This window comes from Sebastes fasciatus, chromosome 3, assembly GCF_043250625.1.
Source record: "Sebastes fasciatus isolate fSebFas1 chromosome 3, fSebFas1.pri, whole genome shotgun sequence".
Taxonomy (NCBI): domain Eukaryota; kingdom Metazoa; phylum Chordata; class Actinopteri; order Perciformes; family Sebastidae; genus Sebastes; species Sebastes fasciatus.
In genome coordinates this window covers 17,406,296-17,423,583 of record NC_133797.1, presented here as the reverse complement: position 1 = coordinate 17,423,583, position 17,288 = coordinate 17,406,296, and the positions used below count along the sequence as shown (strand labels likewise).

Below are 17,288 nucleotides of genomic sequence, written 5' to 3'. Positions count from 1 at the left end.
CCTATGCTGTGTCAAAGGATGAATAGATCTACTTCCTCTTTTTTTTCTTTTTTTTAGTTTTATCCTCCTGTGTGTCTTTTTCTCCATGTCTGCCTCCCTTTACTCCTCCATCTCTCATTTTATTCCCTTACCTTTGCTGCTGTGGGGACCAATTTGGCTAAAATGGAACCTCTTCCTCATTTTTTTCTTAATTAAAATCTGAGAGCCTCCGCGGGGGGGTTTCCTGTGTGTGTGTGTGTGTGTGTGTGTGTGTGTGTGTTCGTGTTCGTATGCATGCTGGTGGCAGATTGCCTGCGTTCCATTAGTCTTTCATTAGAGTGGAAAATCAAACAAAGGCACCAGATTTTTTACAGATATAACAAGTCTATTGATATTTTTTTGTTTGTTTGTTTTTGTTTGTTGATTTGCTTTATTACAAATAGAGCCACTTCACTTTCAGCTGTGATTAAAAAGAAGCTTTCTGTTGAATACAACACTGCATGTTTTCAAATTTCCAAACAAAGAAACTTGATAATGATCTGCAACGGTGATGCTTTTTCTTCAAGATGTTTTTTTTTGTGTCCTCCAAGGTAAAACAGCTCTTTTGCTAAGCACTGTGCATATGTGCATGTGTGTGTGTGTGTGTGTGTGTGTGTGTGAGTGTGTGACCAAAGCTCCCCCCACCTTCTCCTGCTCTGCGATGGCGCTTGCCCCCACCTTCCTCCCCCTAGCAGAGGAGGGGTGTGTGTGTGTGTGTATGTGTGTGTGTGTGTGTGTGTGTGTGAGGAAGCGTGCAGCACGATGTCATTGAGCATCTCAGAGTGGAGAGGCACAGTTGACTCAGTTGAGCCTGCACCGGCCAGACACACCACACACATACACACACATGCTCACTGGCTCGCTCTCACATGCTCTCGCTCTCTCACACACACACACACACACACACACACACACACACACACATAGAGGCTCAGTTCAGTTGCTCAGCGGCTGCAGCGGAGTACAGAGGAGTCAGAGAGAGAGAGAGAAGCAGGGAGAGAGGAAAAGAGAGAGGACAGGCGGCACGGCACGGACGTCGAGAGAGAGGGACACAATCTCTCAGAGAGAGAGAGAGAGAGAGAAAAAGAGAGAGAGAGAGAGGAGCAGGAGGCAGGGAGAGCTGGATAGCTAGTGGCTCACTCCCACACCTCATCTTCACTTTGCTGGGACAGGCACAGATTTGATGGTAAGAGACGTTCATGCAATTGTATTGGCTCAACTGTTTTGCTTTATATGGAGCTTTTTTCATGGGACTTTTTTTTAATATTTAGAATTTTTTTGTTTACTTTTTTTTTTTTTTTTTTAAACACAGATTTTGTGTGAAACTGTTTTATTTATGTTTCACATTTGCAATTTTTTTTTGGTTAACTGTAGTATACATTTTATATTTAAGACTCATTTATCACATTAGGAAAAAAAATATGTAAGTAGATTTCATCGTTATGTGTGCATGATGTGTTCAGTGTTGAGTGTTGTGCTGATGGCAGGTTGTTCAACTTTTTCTTTCCTACTTTTTTATATTAGAGCACTTACAGTATATGTGTGTGCATGTTTCATTGTGTGTGTTTGCATGTTTGTGTGGAGTCCATGTCCAAGTGCAAAATGACTGACAGATGGATTAAAGCAAAAAACTGAGGCCACGGGCAACATCATGCACCCCTCCTCGCTAATTCCCATAACCCCCCTCTTTTTTTGCTTTTACTCCATTCTTGCTCACCTTCTCATCAGCCCCCCTTCCTCACCTCCATCCTTCTCCTCATCCTCCCTCACCTCCAGTGCTCCGCTCATCTTACCCTGTCCAAGACGAGGCCCCCAAGGAAATCCACTGCGAGCCTCTCTTTTCTTTCACTCTCTCTCTCTCTCTCTCTCTTCTTGAGAATTAACTCCACACACACTCCTCCGCCACCAGAGCTGCCAAGAAACCTCACACACACATCTACTCCCTCAACTCCCCTCTCACTGTTATCCTCCTTGAGAAGCAGGACCGGTGCGCGAGACAAGGAGAGAAAAAAAGGCAACACGACCCCAAAAGAACCCACCTTCAACTGACTTTTTTTTGGTTCTCTCTTCTCTCCTCCTTCACACTCCCACATCCCTCCTGCCCTCCCTCTCTGTCTCTCCCTCTCTCTGTCTAAGTCCAAGGAGGCAGAGTTGGATGTGAGAGGCAGTGAGTGCGACGACACGGTCCCACAAGAGCCCAGCACAGACCCGGAGCCGCCCAGGCCACCTCCAGCTAAGGGCAACGGACCCACCGGCACCGCTGGCGTTTGCACGAGCATCCCCTCCAGTAGCCACAGTAGCAGCAGCAGCACCACCAGCAGCAGCACCAGCAGAAGTGGTCTGGGTGGCATTACCATCGTTAGCAGCAGCAGTGCTGAGGGAGCAGGCGAAAGCTCCATGCAGTTCAGCACCAGACCGCCTAGTGCTGAGCAGCCGGGCTTCATGGGGACATGGCAGCAGCAGAGCACTGACAGCAACCTCCTCTACAGAATGTCCCAGCAGGTACGTCAAGCTCAGACCCTCATCATCCTCTCTCCATCTTTGCCTCCTTCACTCTCTCCTTCACACTCTCTCCACATTTACAGTCAGGGACCAAACTTTTTAGATTTCTTTACTACTTGGTGCATGTTCAGCTGTTGTGATTCTTACTTGGTCTGTGTGTGAAAAAGAGAGTGTTTGTATGTGTGTCAGTAGGTGTGTGTAATCTATGGGCGAAGGAGGGGGGGCTGGTTGTGGGCTATGTTTTTTTTAAATTTTTTTTAAATTAACAATCCTTACATGCAATTGCAACTTTTTCCCACTTTTGGAATATATCAGCTTTCATGTGTTTGTGTCACACACACCATGCCTGGAAGTGTTTTCATTCATGCAGCCTGTTATGTGTGTGTGCTTTGATGCTTTCTTTTAATTTCACTAATTCAATGCATGGGTCATTTTCTGCCCCATAAAAATAACTAAAAAAGAGCATATTTTGTGCATTTGTAAAAAAAAAAAAAAAAACATTTTAGTGCTAAATTTTGCAACATCAGATAAGTCATTTATTTCACCCTTTGATGGATTATCCCCCTGTCCGGATTCGTTACATACATGCTTTAAGCCTCCGTTAATTGGTCTATGAAGCGGTGTGGAGTTTTAAAAGCAAAGCAATAGCAGTGTTTTGGTAACCTCGGTGCCGATAAAGACTCGGGTTCTGGGGCGCCCCTCTGGGACCGGCTAATTGACTTCATGTGGCCGAGGCAGGAAGCCCCTCGCGCGGCTACAGAGTAGCAGAGGAGCCGCGGACGAGAACGGAGAGCCTGCAGAGCCTGCAGAGTCTGCACTATCTGAGGAAAAGTCCACTATTCCTCCACGACATTTCCAATCCTGTTATCGCAGGATGTTACACTGACTTTCTCTCTTTGTTTTGTTGCTTTTTTTTTTCTTTTTCTCAAGCAGTCCCAAAGTTAGAAAAAGAGAGTTATTTCTAAGGGATTATTTCTAAAGGATTTTGTGGTTTGGTGGGATAAATGTCAGGTAAGGAGATGGGAAGAGGAGTTTTGTGCAAGCGTGTGTGTGTTTGTGTGTGTGTGTCCGTTCGCGCGCACGTGTGTGAGTTGGAGACAGTAAAGATAGAGAGGATGGTTGATGGTTGTTGGTTGCAGTTAATCATAGCGAGACCTGCAGGCTCTCCGTACCATGCACACGCTGTTACGCACGCAGACCACAGCGCGCAACAGCCGCGGCTCTCTGTTGGACATGATGACAAAAACTTATTCTCTCAGTATTTATTTAGTTTAGTTTTTTTTTTTTTTTTAAATCCCTAAGGTGTAATCGTGAAGGTGAAACTGATGTGTTGAGACTAAAAAACATCCCCTATATAACTTGTAGAATATTAGATATCTTGAAGCATCTTGTGTTTCTCCATTAAATCAAATCTGCATTTCACTCATCTCTATACCAAAAAATTACATTTAAAAAATAAAATAAAATTGCATTCCTGCACTTTTCATGCAAATCATATTTATTTACAAGGTAGGTACTTTATTAATCCCCGATGGGAAATTTCTGAGTTACAGCAGAATAAGATAGAACAACAAGCACACAACAAGATTAAGAATAGAATAAGAATAATAAATAAGATAGAAAATAAGCATTAGCAATAAATACTCTTATAAAAGCTGGTTAGCAAGTGCCAGTACTATAATGTCCAATAGTGATGCATGTCTGACTGCACTGCTGGATGGATGAGTGATCCCCTGTCCCTAAATTGTTCCTAAAGAAAACGATCATAGAAAGGTTTGATAAGTGAGTTTGTTAGAGCCTGGTGCATGCTGTGTAGTGGAGCAGGTGAATGGGCATCCCTATATAAGTTGCAGAATATTAGATATCTTGAAGCATCTAAATCAAACCTCTTTTCTGCATTTCACTCATCTCTATACAAAAATTTCTTTTTTTAAAAAATGAATTGCATCCCTGCACTTTTCATGCAAATCGTATTTATTTACAATCCCCTGTCCCTTAAATTGTTCCTAAAGAAAACGATCATATAAAAGGTTTGATAAGTGAGTTGGGTGTTGTGGAGAGGAGCAGGTGAATGGGCCCCTCACGCGCTCAACATCTGCTGGGACTCTCCACCACTGCATCCCAGATCCTTTTTACAAATGCGCACCGTTGTTTCAATATAATCAGCCGAGGGACTCGCTGTTATTTATCCTTCCTGCGCACCACTTAGAAGACATCTTCCCATGTTTAGTAGGCATGACATAAATCCTCCGAAGGAAAGCCTGTTTCCTTGACAGACTCGCGCCTTCTTAGGAATCTAACCGATAATGACTTTGTGTTTGCCGAGGAGGCTGCATGGAGCACCCTGGGGTGTTGGAGAGGAGAGAGAGAGAAAGAAATGCGTTATGGGGCTCGTGTTTAAAAAAAAAAATATCTCCCTTAAAGATCAACTAGGTGACACGAAGGATGCGGTATTTTATCGTTGTTAGGGCCAAATGATATTTCCATGTGATCGATGGAGGAGACTCTGCGCAGTGCGTCCTGCAGGAGACACGCGCAGCATCACCATCACCATCACCATCACCATGCCACAAACATTTGGCAATACTTTGGGTGTTTCTTGTAAAACACACACACACGCACAAGAAAGCTTTAGAGACGATAAAATAACACTTATTACATGAAGCAGGTATTTTTCCTGCCATGATTGTAAATAAGGTTTCCAAGCAGGTGTCTTGATCATCTCGGTGCATTTAAACATCAGTGATCGATCAACGTAAACAACATATTTTAATTATCAAATTATGAATCAGGGAGATTTTTTTTATTCTCTTCACGGTGTTTATTATAACAAGCCACAAAAAAACGAAAGCATGAGCACCTGTTTTACTCCAGCATGAAGAAAATCACTTAACAAAATATAGATGCCAATCTGAGAACGAATGTTCTTGATCAGAATTTATTGATTTCCATTATATGATTGATTCATGCATTCAAAACATTTTTATTTTTATATTTCGGCTGAATTATTTCAGAATTACCAATTAATGTATTTCCATATTTTCAAAAAAACAATGAAACATTTCTCCCCCAGAATATTTGGCTGCTACAAAATTAGAGAAACAGGTGAAAATAAAGGAGAAGTAAATTATTTTTCTCATGTTTTATTAAGATTAAGGTGTTAAGATTACATATTGATAACCAATCTACATGCAATCGCTTTTTTTTATTATTATTATTGCGTATTTCTCTAAACTAACGAAATTAACAACAGTGGCGATTAAAGCAACGACTGCAAGCGAATAATTTACACCTTTCATAACAGGCCTTAATAGGCTTTTAATCTTTTTTTTTTCTTCTTCTTCTTCTCTTCTAAACCACATAGCAGGAGATTCACAGCCTTCATAATAATCCACGCGAGTGTCAACAGGAAACAACACGAACAGCATGTGCAATTTAAATGAAATCAATGAAATGGATTGGATAAATACTGCCTGTTTTCTCAGCTTCCTATAATGTTCAGAAATCGGTGCACATTTTTTTTTTTACAAAACACAAGAAGGAACTTTCATATAATTGTTTTATGGGAGGAAAAAAAAAAACATTAATTAGGAGTTGAATTATTTCCCAGGCATTACGCAGTGATAATATTTGGAGCCTTAATTGACCCGCTGCTGTACTATGAATATCGACCCTTGCAAGTTAAAAAGCCCGGAGTTAAGTGATACTAGGAGCCTAATTGGTTCATCAGGGATAATTCCTCCACAATGCAGCAGCCGGAGGCCGCGTCTCCTTCTTTTTATTTATTATTTCTTCTCCTCTTCAAATCGGAGGAACTGTGGGAACAACTCAGGGATTAGAAAAGCTCGTAAAAAATGTGCCTTAACTTCCACCTGAGGATCTGGTGCTGCCACCCAGGCTTACTGCACAGCGAGGAGACAGAGAGGGAGAGAGAGAGAAATAAATCAGGGTATGTCTTCAATCTAAAACCATCTCTAAAAACAGCCTTCTCCTTTTACAAGGCTGCTGCTGTAACGCTGCTTCCTTTGAAGTGCGACAGGTCGACTATGGGCCGAGACCTGGAAGAGGTACAGTGGCATTACAGCCTGCTTCTGTCTGCTTCCATCTCTTATATAGCCAATACAACGGTTTATCATGTGGAAATATGAGTTAGAAATAAATGCAGAATTTTAGATAATAATAATAATAATAATAATAATTATAACATAAATAATACTAATACAATATTCTTATATTTTTTTGTATTATTTAATACATTCATTTCTTTGCATTCTTTAAATTTCACATTTTATTGCTACTTTCTACAAAATGTTTCTTTGAATTTGAGCCTGCTTTATTTGTCCTTTCACTCACACATCATGCATTTGCAAAATTTAAGATCCTGAAAAACTTGAATCAAATTCAAACTAAAAAAGCTCTAAAGGATTGCAATAAAATCGATATTTACATATATATATTTTTTTATTAGTAATGTTAATTTTTCCCACCTTAACAAAAAGAAAAAACTGCGGTGATTAGCTCAAAATCAGTTTTTATTAAAGAATAAAATTATGACAAAAAAATCCACCCTAAATATCTAGTCTGGCTTCACTTCTTCTTCTTCTTCTTTAATATCTCCTGGTGTTTTCATGTCTTGTGTCATATTTAAACTTTTTGTTTGGATCAATTTTACAATGCTACTTGTTGATTTATAATTTCGTTAATGCAGTGCAGGTTCTGTGTGTGTGTGTCTGTCTGTGTGTTAAACCTCTGCATGCTGTTGGCTCTCAGGACACGCTGACAGACGTATTAGTGGAATAACATGCTCTGCTTTGTTTTGTCTGACTGAAGAAATGAGGTTGATATTATCCTCTTCGGTGCAGATCACAGAACGCGCTAATCTGCCCATTAACACACTGATACACTTACAGTGCTGAGCGTGTGTGTGTGTGTGTGTGTGTGTGTGCACACATGTTGTTTTACACAGTTGGGTACAGGCGTGTTGAATGTTGCATATGTGGTGCATAGCCATTGTGTTGGACTGGAAGGCAGTGATTCGATGCATATGTGTAGAATTATCCACAGTCGGTGAACGTGTGTGTGTCGTTACACTCAACTGTTATTATTTCCATGTCTGTCTTTGATGGGTCGTTGCACACAGAGCATATGGATGCCTATACGTATACATGTATCTGGTGTCAAGTGTGTGCGTGTGTGTGCTCTGACACTGAAGTTATGTACATGCATGTGTCTTGTGTCTACGCTTTTGCCATTTATTTTTCTGAGTGGGTGGCTAAATACTCATATGCCAGTTATGTGAGTGTGTGTGTGTGTGTGTGTGTGTGTGTGTGTGTGTGTGTGTGTGTGTGTGCGGGAGAGCGTAGATTTGTGGGAGTGTGTCCTCTCCCTCCGAGTGTGTGTGTGTGTATGTGTGTTGGCTCTGGCTCCATGTGTGTGTGGGTGCGAGGTGAAGTGTCTCTTGGCTGGCCTTGGCTGGAGAGCTGGAGGAGAGCAGAGGTGAAAGAGGAGATTTGCAGAAAAGACACGCACCACTTCCCCCATTACTACTTTTTCTTTTTCTTCTTCTTCTACTACGTCTCTCTCTCTCTCTCTCTCTCTCTCTCTCTCTCTCTCTCTCTCTCTCTCTCTCTCTCTCTCTCTCTCTCTCTCTCTCTCTCTCTCTCTCTCTCTCTCTCTCTCTCTCTCTCTCTCTCTCTCTCTCTCTCTCTCTCTCTCTCTCTCTCTCCTTCTCTTCTCCTTCTCTCACTCGCCTTTCCTTCCTCTTCTTACTCCCCACACCTCACCCCCCTCCTTTTCTCTCTCTCTCTTCTTCTCGACTATCTTTCCAACCTAAAACTCTATCTCCACCACCGGTCCTCCACATGCTAAGTTTTATTCTGCAGCTACTGTCTTTATAGACAGGGCTCTTGAGATTGAACCCGTGTAACAAATGGCCACTTTGGGCGCTATAGGATTATAATAAGACACAAGGACAAGTGTCAGAAGGAGCGCAATGTTGCTTCAATAAGAGGAAGTGACCTCTCAATCAGCCTGACTGGAAAAGGTTTAAAGCTACTTCTTCACCAGAACTGATAGCACCTGTCCCTCACTGTAAACTTGTGGTTTGCTCTTACACTGTTTAATGCAATTATTGCAATGCTACCGGCCTTTTTTTTTTTAGAGGGTCCAGATAACACAAGCAGCGCCGAGAAAGGCCACTGTGGCATTCAGTCAGCGGGCATCTCTCTCTGTCTTTGTGCATATGCAACAATGATGATATGAGTGTTTCCTGAAGGCAGCATTATTTCTGCAAGAGAGAGCCCAGAAATGGGAGAGTGAGATTGAGTGGGAAGGTGGCTGCAGCTACTTGTATATTTACTGTGTACTATTAAGAAGCCATCTAGTTTGACGGAGTGGGAGGATGCACAAGGTGCCATTCATGCTGTGGTCCCCACTATATTTACCAAGGCACCAACCGGGGAGATATTACGTCCGCAACATTTTTACTTTTAACTCGTTTCAACTGGCTTTCTTTAATAATTTGTTTTGCTTGCATCACCAAGCATGTCCTTTCATTTTTATTGAAATCTGAAGATACATTAATATAATTTGTTTCCCCGTTATGCCACTTAATAAACATGTTTCTGTTGCATCCACAATATACATCTACAATATATGTTTAAGTTGATAAAAATCAATATTTTAATTCCATCATTTTTTATTTGGTTTTGTCAGATTGAAATCCGTCCTCATTCAAACACCTCCGTTCTCCTCTTTTTGCCTCACCATCTCTTACTATAATAGCCTTTAAAAAAAAAAAAAAAATCAGTTTTTACTCTTTCATCTTTATTCTACATGCATTGATCTTGCCAAAAAAAACAAGAAAAAATATGCCTCGCACACATGGCCATGATCATGTGTGTCCCGGGTCATCCAGTAACCTCTGTAGCCGTGCAGTAATGCCCTGCAGGACCAGCGTTATGGGTAAGCACCGACCCTGAATCTGTGTGCGAGACCCGGGGCAACCAGCGATCAATAAGCATCATGTGAGCATCACTCACGGGTTCTATGTCAGCTGTTTCCTGTTTTTCCTGAGGACACGGCCGCCTCACCGCCATGGTGAATGCCCGAATAATGGGGAGGATACAGAACGTAGAGACGCTATCGTGGAAGTCAAAAGGCGTTCTTTATCATATGTCTGGCAGGGCAGCGTTCTGTGTGTTGAGGAACGCTAGAAATGCAAAGCCATCTGCTCTGCTCTTATCAGAGGGCTGAGTGGTGAAATCTACTAGAGCTGAGTCTTTCCCAGGGACTTCTTTTAGTCCTGTGTGGGCTTGTGCACGTAAAAGGGAAAGAAATACAATATTTATTTCCTTATGCTGTTTATTTACTGTTATTATGTGAGCTGCTTTCTACAAAATAATCAATAAAGTTGCAGTAATCTGAATAGAAATGTAACATTAAGGAGATTTACGGGTGATTTTAGGCTGTTGTGTTGGTTTGATTAGTTTGGAATGAATGTAGTGTTCAGTGCAGCAGTTGAATATGGGGTTTAGTGAAGTCAGCCATGTGTGTGGCATGGGATTACACCCTCACTGCTCTGAGAAAATTATGTTTAATATTGCAATTAGAAGAAATACATATTAATTGTGTGGAAAAGTGTACATTTTCTCTTCCTATTTTTACATATATATATATATATTTTTTGCAGGTTCATTGGATATTTTTTACTTTGATCAAATATATATATATATATTTTCTCCCACTACTTTTTGTTTTTCCTGCTGATGGCTGTTTCATTTTCTACATTTCTTCTTTCAAAAGAAGGCAGTTGGTTATTTGTCTTTGGCTAGTTTCCTGCAGTGGGGAGAAGTCGCCGGTGTGAAAAGGAAGTGTGCGTTTGAAGGGCCAGTCGCTCAGGATGTCACCACCCCGCCACTGGCTAATGAGGGGGACATAAGCACAGAGCCAGGGCAGCAACACACACACACACGCACACGCACACACACACACACACACACACACACACACACACACACACACACACACACACACACACACACACTGACACAGCAGGAATGCAGCAGCTGTCACCAAGGTCCAGGCAGTTATGAAAGGGCTGAAGTATAATTGTGTCCTCTCTCTATGTGTGTGTGTGAAGTGGCAGTGCCAGGGGTCACGGGGGTGTTGAGAGCTGGGAGGGACCCATGTTGGCTTTGGCGACCCAGAGATCGCCACCGGCAGAGAGGATCATCACACATAATTGACTTAAGTGCAAAGAGAAGGAGAGAGTCAGAGGAAACGTAGTATTTTAAGACATGACCATATGGCAGAGACATTGTTGTGCGAGGCTGTTCTTTCCCGTCCTGCGTCCAGAGGAAGGTGACATTAGGTGTGACCTGCGCTAAGTGACAGGAACTTGGGCATACTTTCACCGCGGCTTCTCCCTTTTCCTGTTATTCCTCAACTCCTGTTATTTTGTTTTTCTTGGAGCCACGCCAGCGCAAACGGGCAAATCGACAAGCCTACTATTTTTACATCCGTCTTAAGGACCCCTGTCTGCTCGCTCTGCCTGCCAATTTGCCCCATCAGCAGTGGCAGTGGCGAAGAAGAAGAGCTCTCAAGGCACCGAGCCTTTCATTTTTCTGTTGGCGGTGTGGCTAATGCTGTCACTGTTATTTGAAAAAGCACTCAGGGTGAATTGCTATTATTATTGTTAAAACCATCATCATCATCAGGCTTATTTATGGTTATGGATAATTATGGTAATTTTGTTCAGGGCTCACAGTTGACTCCATCTCTTTCCCCTGCTAATCCGGCACGGACTGCGTGTGTGTGTGTGTGTGTTTGTACTGTACATTTTCGATGTGCTGGCAAATTACCAAAGTTGTTGTTGCAAAGAAAATGGTTTTCCAACGGGTAACAGTGATTTTCATGTCTGCAGTTCACATGTGAGGTGAGGAGAACTCACACAGGCAAGAATAAATGTTACATCTCTTAATGAATAAGTTGAACTCTGTGGCTTATGTGTGTGTGTGTGTGTGTGTGAGGGCGAGAGAGGCTTTCCCCCCACTATTTTCTGTTTCATTTATTTCTCTCAGTCTTTTTCGCTCCCATGTTTTCCGTCTATCTCTCCGCTCTGTTCTGTTCTGTCTCCAGCTTACCGTGGAGATTTGATTGCTAGAGGCCCAGGGAGGATTTTAGGGAGGTTCTGGAGAAGGGAGGCTAGTGGTACAGGCTGTGGTAGGCTTGTAGCCAACGTACACACACACACACACACACACACACACACACACACAAAGATATTCAGTCCTACAGGCACAGATACCTGCGTTCACACACTCCTATTATGTCCTTTCTTTATACTTCTTTATGTGTAAATTGCTTCCTAACTATGTTGTCATTTTAACCCTCTGAAAAAGCTTGAGTCCAAACTCATTAGCTACTTTTTGTTGTGAACAAAGTGTTAAAGCAACATGTGTAAGCGTTTGTTTGTGCTCTCTGCTGACTTTGTAAAGATGTTTGCGCTGTTGGATTAATAACATTTAATGGCCACTGTTAAATGCAGCTGCCTTGGCATCCCACAGCTCGTGTTTTTTTCTGGCAAACTGAGACTCTGGGTGGCTTTTTGTTTTTGTGAGTGTGTGTTATGTGTGTATATATACGCAGTGCTATGAAATACCTCAGTGTGTGTGTGTGGGCTGGATGGGAGAGACGTTGTGTGTGTTGTCACTGAGCATATACCTGTTCTCTGCATGCGAGCCGATCACATATTGAGCAGCTTCACTTTCTAACAATCTATAATGTCAATTAAGTCACAAATGATCTAATTAGCCTACTGTGATACACATCAATTGGTCTGACCCTGTATCCGCGGCAACCAGCCAGGGGTGGGAGGCTACCGAGCGTGACCTCTGACACCACGCATTGTTGGCCGTCCACCTCTTGTGACACTCATTGTGCGATTGAAGTGACGGCTTCGGTTGTTTAGAACGGGACAAAGTGAGAATTCTTGTAGAGAAAAAAGCTGTTTTTCAGTGTGTGTGTGTGTTAAGAGACGTATTTTGTGTTGTTGACAACACACATGCATGCAGGCACACACACACATGTATATACTTGTTTTCTCTATGTTGATGTTTTCCCTGTAAATGGCCTGAGCTGCCTCTTCCATTGTCGGGAAACGCACTCAGCGATAAGTGCTTTGTTGGAGCACCGTTCGCTGCATGATGTGTGTGACTCTGACTGGCATTTAATATTTCATGGCATTTAATCCATTTGATATGTTTCCTCCAAATACAAAACAAAATCAAAAAAAAAAATCTGCTACAAGCTTTTGTTTCCTTTATCCAGGCCATTACTTCACAGTTTGTTGATCAGTTTAGATTTGTAAAGGGTGGCAACAAGGGATTTATCACCCAGATTTACTGCTACTTTTCTGCACCGCCATAAAGCTGATAAATTTAGCATCCTGGTTGTGGCTAAAACGGGGCCTCAGGAGGGCAAAGGTGAGCCCAATCAATGGGCGACCAGATATAACTCAATGACATAAATAATACAAATATCAAAAGCAAACGGCTATGAGATTTATGGCGGTGAGAAGGTGAAATGAGAGCACTTAAAGAGTTTACAGGATGTAGCAGCAAAGAAAGATAGCGCATTATGACAAAGAAGAGGAAAAGGAGCCGGCAGCTTGTGCATCAGTCAGAAGGTGAGGAGGAGGCTCTCTTTGAGATCAATTGGTAATAGGCTGAAGTCACAGAGGCGATTAGAGGCGTCGACTTGCCTGTGTTGTAAATGCTGTCAGATCTGTTAAAGGAAGCCTAATACCTCTCAGGTTGAAAGCTGTAATAACATCAACTGTAACTGGATCCGCGGGGAAGTGCAAGTGAGTCTGCGTGAGTGGAAAAGGAACGGGAGGAAGACGAAAGTGTTTCATTGTGTGTGTGTGTGTGTGTAACGTCTAGGTGTGTATATGCGTGGCATAAAGCAGCAGCAGCAGCACGCACAAAGGCGAGAGCCGCGGGGTTGCTCCTGGCATTTTTTCGGCCACCAGATGCCTGTCACTGGTTTAAGAAAAAAAAAGATGAGGACAAAGAGGAGGGTGAGAGGGGGGGGGGGGGCACCGCTGTTCAAATCATGTCACGTAGCGCTAATTCATCCAGCCTCATTAGAGAGAGGGAAGGGACCAGAGGGCCTCTCTCAGGACAGGGCCCGGGCTCAACACACACACACACACACACACAGCCACACACAGATATATGCATACACTCATTGTCTCAGTTTTTCTCTGGCACATACTTACACACAGATGCAATTTTTCTTTTCCTCACACACTCTCACACACACACACACACACACACACACACACACACACACACACACACACACACACACACACAGACACGTAGATACACAGATGACACTGGCACATGGCGCAGTGCGGGGGCAGTTTGGGGAATAGAAAATTGCCTTCTCAGGAAGGCCCCGGCCAATTAAGGACCTGACCGTATTGAATGTCAAGTGTTAATTTAGGCTCCCCCCTTCCTCCCTCCCTCCCTCTCTACCTCCCAACCCCCCCCACCCTCACCCTTCAATTTCCCAGCAGTGGTGGGGGGGGAGTGTGTGTGTGTGTGTGTGTGTGTGTGTCCCAGAGATGAGCAAATACATGTCAAGCCAAAGTTGATTGCCTGCTCCGTATTATGTGTCGCAGGCAAGTGGCAAATGTGCTCCCCTCCTTTTAGCCTCCCGCGTTTTCCCTGAGGGACGCCGCGATGGTAGGAGGAGGAGGAGAGCGGGAGGATTAACTGTACCGCAGTGATAAGAATGGGGGGTTTTACACTGGGGAAGAAGGGGGAGAGTAAAGGGGACAGTGAAGTAGAAAGAGGGCACAGGGTTTGTTTGATCTCACAGGACTGGGCGGCGACTTTGATAGTCTTTTAATTGCCTTCATTTTCGCAGAGGTGACGTCCCTGGCAGACACTCGCACAGTAAATAGTTTTAAATAGAGAATGAGAATTATTTTTTTTAAGAGAGCCATTTATTTAAAAAAAAGAAGCTCTATTAACTTTATGAGAAACTTTAAGTGATGTCAACGCGATGGCTGTGCATTACACTCCCAGCCGTTGGCATGGTCCAGGGGCAGACAAGGTTGTTTGTGAGTTGGACTGATGGTAAATGCCCACCTCCTTACCTCCATGATCTAATAGACATCCACTTAGTCTTAATGGGCAGATTCCCTTTCTCCTCTCGTGATGACTGTTGCACTCTTTAAAGGTGGAATTGCCTGCTTGTCTTTCCTATCAACCCCCCCACCCCACCACCACCACCACCCCTCCTTTAGCTTCTGTATCTCATGTTCACTACCTCTCTCCTAGGATAGAGGGGAGTATTTCTAACAAAATAAATATTAATGCAATCGCTCGCATTCACACACCAAAAGCCAATTCTCCTGCTTTAGCCAGCCCTCTGGCTACATGCAGTCAAAGTCTCGTTGTTTTACATTCACGTCGGTGTATTGTACGTCAACATGTGTGCCCGAGTTCGTGTGTTTGAGTGTTTGTGTGTGTCCGGTGATAGTAGTGATGTTGTGAAATTGAATAGAGAGGGTGAGTATTGATCATTTCCCCCTGTGTGTTATTAGTGCCTGCTGGTACTGACAAAGAGAGCATGAGCCACCCGCACAAACACACACGCAGAGCCATGTTTACTCGAGAAATACAGCATGTTGTTTGCATGTTTTGACAACCGTAATACACTGCGTCAACAGGAGGAAAGTATACTTTCCTGCTCCGTAATATTTTATGGAAATATCAACATTATTGCCCGGAGGCGGTGGTGGAAACCTTAAAATTACAGCTCCTGCGGTGTTATGACAGTCTGGGTTATGTGTCACTGACTTATACGCGTCAAGGGTCTTTTCAAATAGATAGATCATTTTTTGTCCTCTCAGCTAACACACAAATTTACATTCTTTGTTATCACAATCTTTTTTGTCAATCTGCCGTTAAGTGATGACACGTTTGGAGTTCACAAAGGTCACGGCGAAGTGTAATTCAATCTCTGATCACTGATATCCAAACAGCCATCCGTACAGGCCTCCAGGGCCAAGGGAGGGGAGAGAGAGGGTGTTAAAGCCCAGTATAAGTGCTTCGTCTCTGGGTAGATAGTGATGTCTGCAGGGCCTCTGGAGCTCCAGTGGTCAGCCAGCACTGAGAAGTCTGTCAAGACCTAATTGATCACCCTGACCTGGGGAGCTGAGGATAAAGGGAGAGGGGCGTGGAAGGATGCAATAGATAAGGCTAAAGGGAAAAGAAAGAAGGGAAAAAAAGAAGAAATTGTGCGACCGGTGGCTTAATCTCTCTGGACTGGCCATTTTTCCCCTCTGGATGATAGATATAGTAGGCCTAGCGTGTGACACAGATGGATAATGCAGGCGTCTGGGGTGATAGAGTTATAAATTAACACATTACTGGACCATAATGTGGACTACTGTGGATGACCCCACACCAACATCATCAACCCTCCAGGCACACACACACACATACACACACGTACACACACACAAACACGCCTACAGTCTCACTGATGCGTCTCGCTGAGCTCAGGGTGCGGATTGTACTCCTCAAGTGGCATTGATTTGTTAAAGTGCTGAATTAGCAGGAAGAGTCCAGCTGCTCGCGCTTCTCTACTTTCTTTCTTTCTTTCCTTTTTTTTCTGTATTTTACAATTTCGCTCTCTTAACTTCTCCTCCTCGCACACTTTCACTCCCTCCTTGTTGCTCAAAGACGGATTTTTCCTCTCTTTCTGCTTCATTTTGTTCTTTCTCGCCTCCTCTCTCTTTATGATTGACTCCTTTACCCGACAACACACCTCTTGCTCGGTCACAAGCGCTCCTTCAAGCAGCTTTGCTCTTCTTGGTTGTCCTGGCAAATGCCTGTTTCTATTCCCCCCCTCCTCTTCTGTCTCCAGCTGGAAGGTTTCACCTAAAAGAGCAGTTGGTTTTTCTCTCCTCCTTCTTGTGGCCCACACAACACTGCCAGCCAAAACTGTTATGTCCCTGACTTTGAGACTGGAAGGGAAGTGGTGTGTGTGTGTGTGTGTGGCTGGGGATTGGTATTTAATAGCCAGACATACAGACGAACTAATATCCAGAGCAGCAGTAGCCTGCACATTGTAAGGCCACACACAGTGACAAGGTCCTGCTTGGCTCGCTGTATTTAAAACTCACCCGACTCCTGTAGCGCAAAGCGATGGCTTATACATCTACAAGTTAACCGCAGCGAATTCCACTGGTGTAAATGTCATTTAACAACAAATGAGTGCTTCTGGAAACTGAGCAACGTACAGTAAAGGGTCACTGGTCCCTCTGTCTGCTGAGTGTGTAGCCGTGTGTTGTGCTTGGGCTTATGACTTGGACAGACTGTCTGGCTTCCTGAGTCCGAGTCAAGGCCCCTAGCCAAGAGGTGCACATTTGTTAGTGTCTGCTCCATTATCACCCATCACTCTCATGGTTTGTTGTATGTGTGTGAGCGTGTGAGGAAGAGAGAACGAGAGGAAGGAGAGTAAAGAGATTGTCCCCCTCTTTCTAGCTTGCTGTGGTCCAGCCCAAACAGTTACCATCTGGTGACCAGTGACTGACCCTCTTCTTGTCCCACACACACACACACACACACACACACACACACATAGACATATACACACTGAGTGCCGGACTGCATCCAAGTGATGAGTGAGTGACCACCCGACTCCCAAACCTCCTCCCCTGCCGAGTGTCCGTCTCTGCCAGACCT

At 43.5% G+C, this 17,288-nt stretch overlaps 1 protein-coding gene across 2 annotated transcripts in view; it reads left to right on the top strand.

The window, feature by feature from the left end:
- Positions 1 to 17,288, top strand: part of bnc2 (basonuclin zinc finger protein 2) — a 179,452-nt gene that overhangs the window by 76,069 nt on the left and 86,095 nt on the right. Inside the window, exons 1-2 of one of the 2 annotated variants that reach the window (XM_074629310.1) lie at positions 865 to 1,204; positions 2,155 to 2,520. In XM_074629310.1, coding sequence (XP_074485411.1) covers positions 1,202 to 1,204; positions 2,155 to 2,520 — 369 coding nt within the window. In that variant the 5' untranslated portion in view covers positions 865 to 1,201. Of the gene's footprint in view, positions 1 to 864; positions 1,205 to 2,154; positions 2,521 to 17,288 lie in introns of those variants that run through there. The other variant, XM_074629311.1, reaches the window with a different exon arrangement.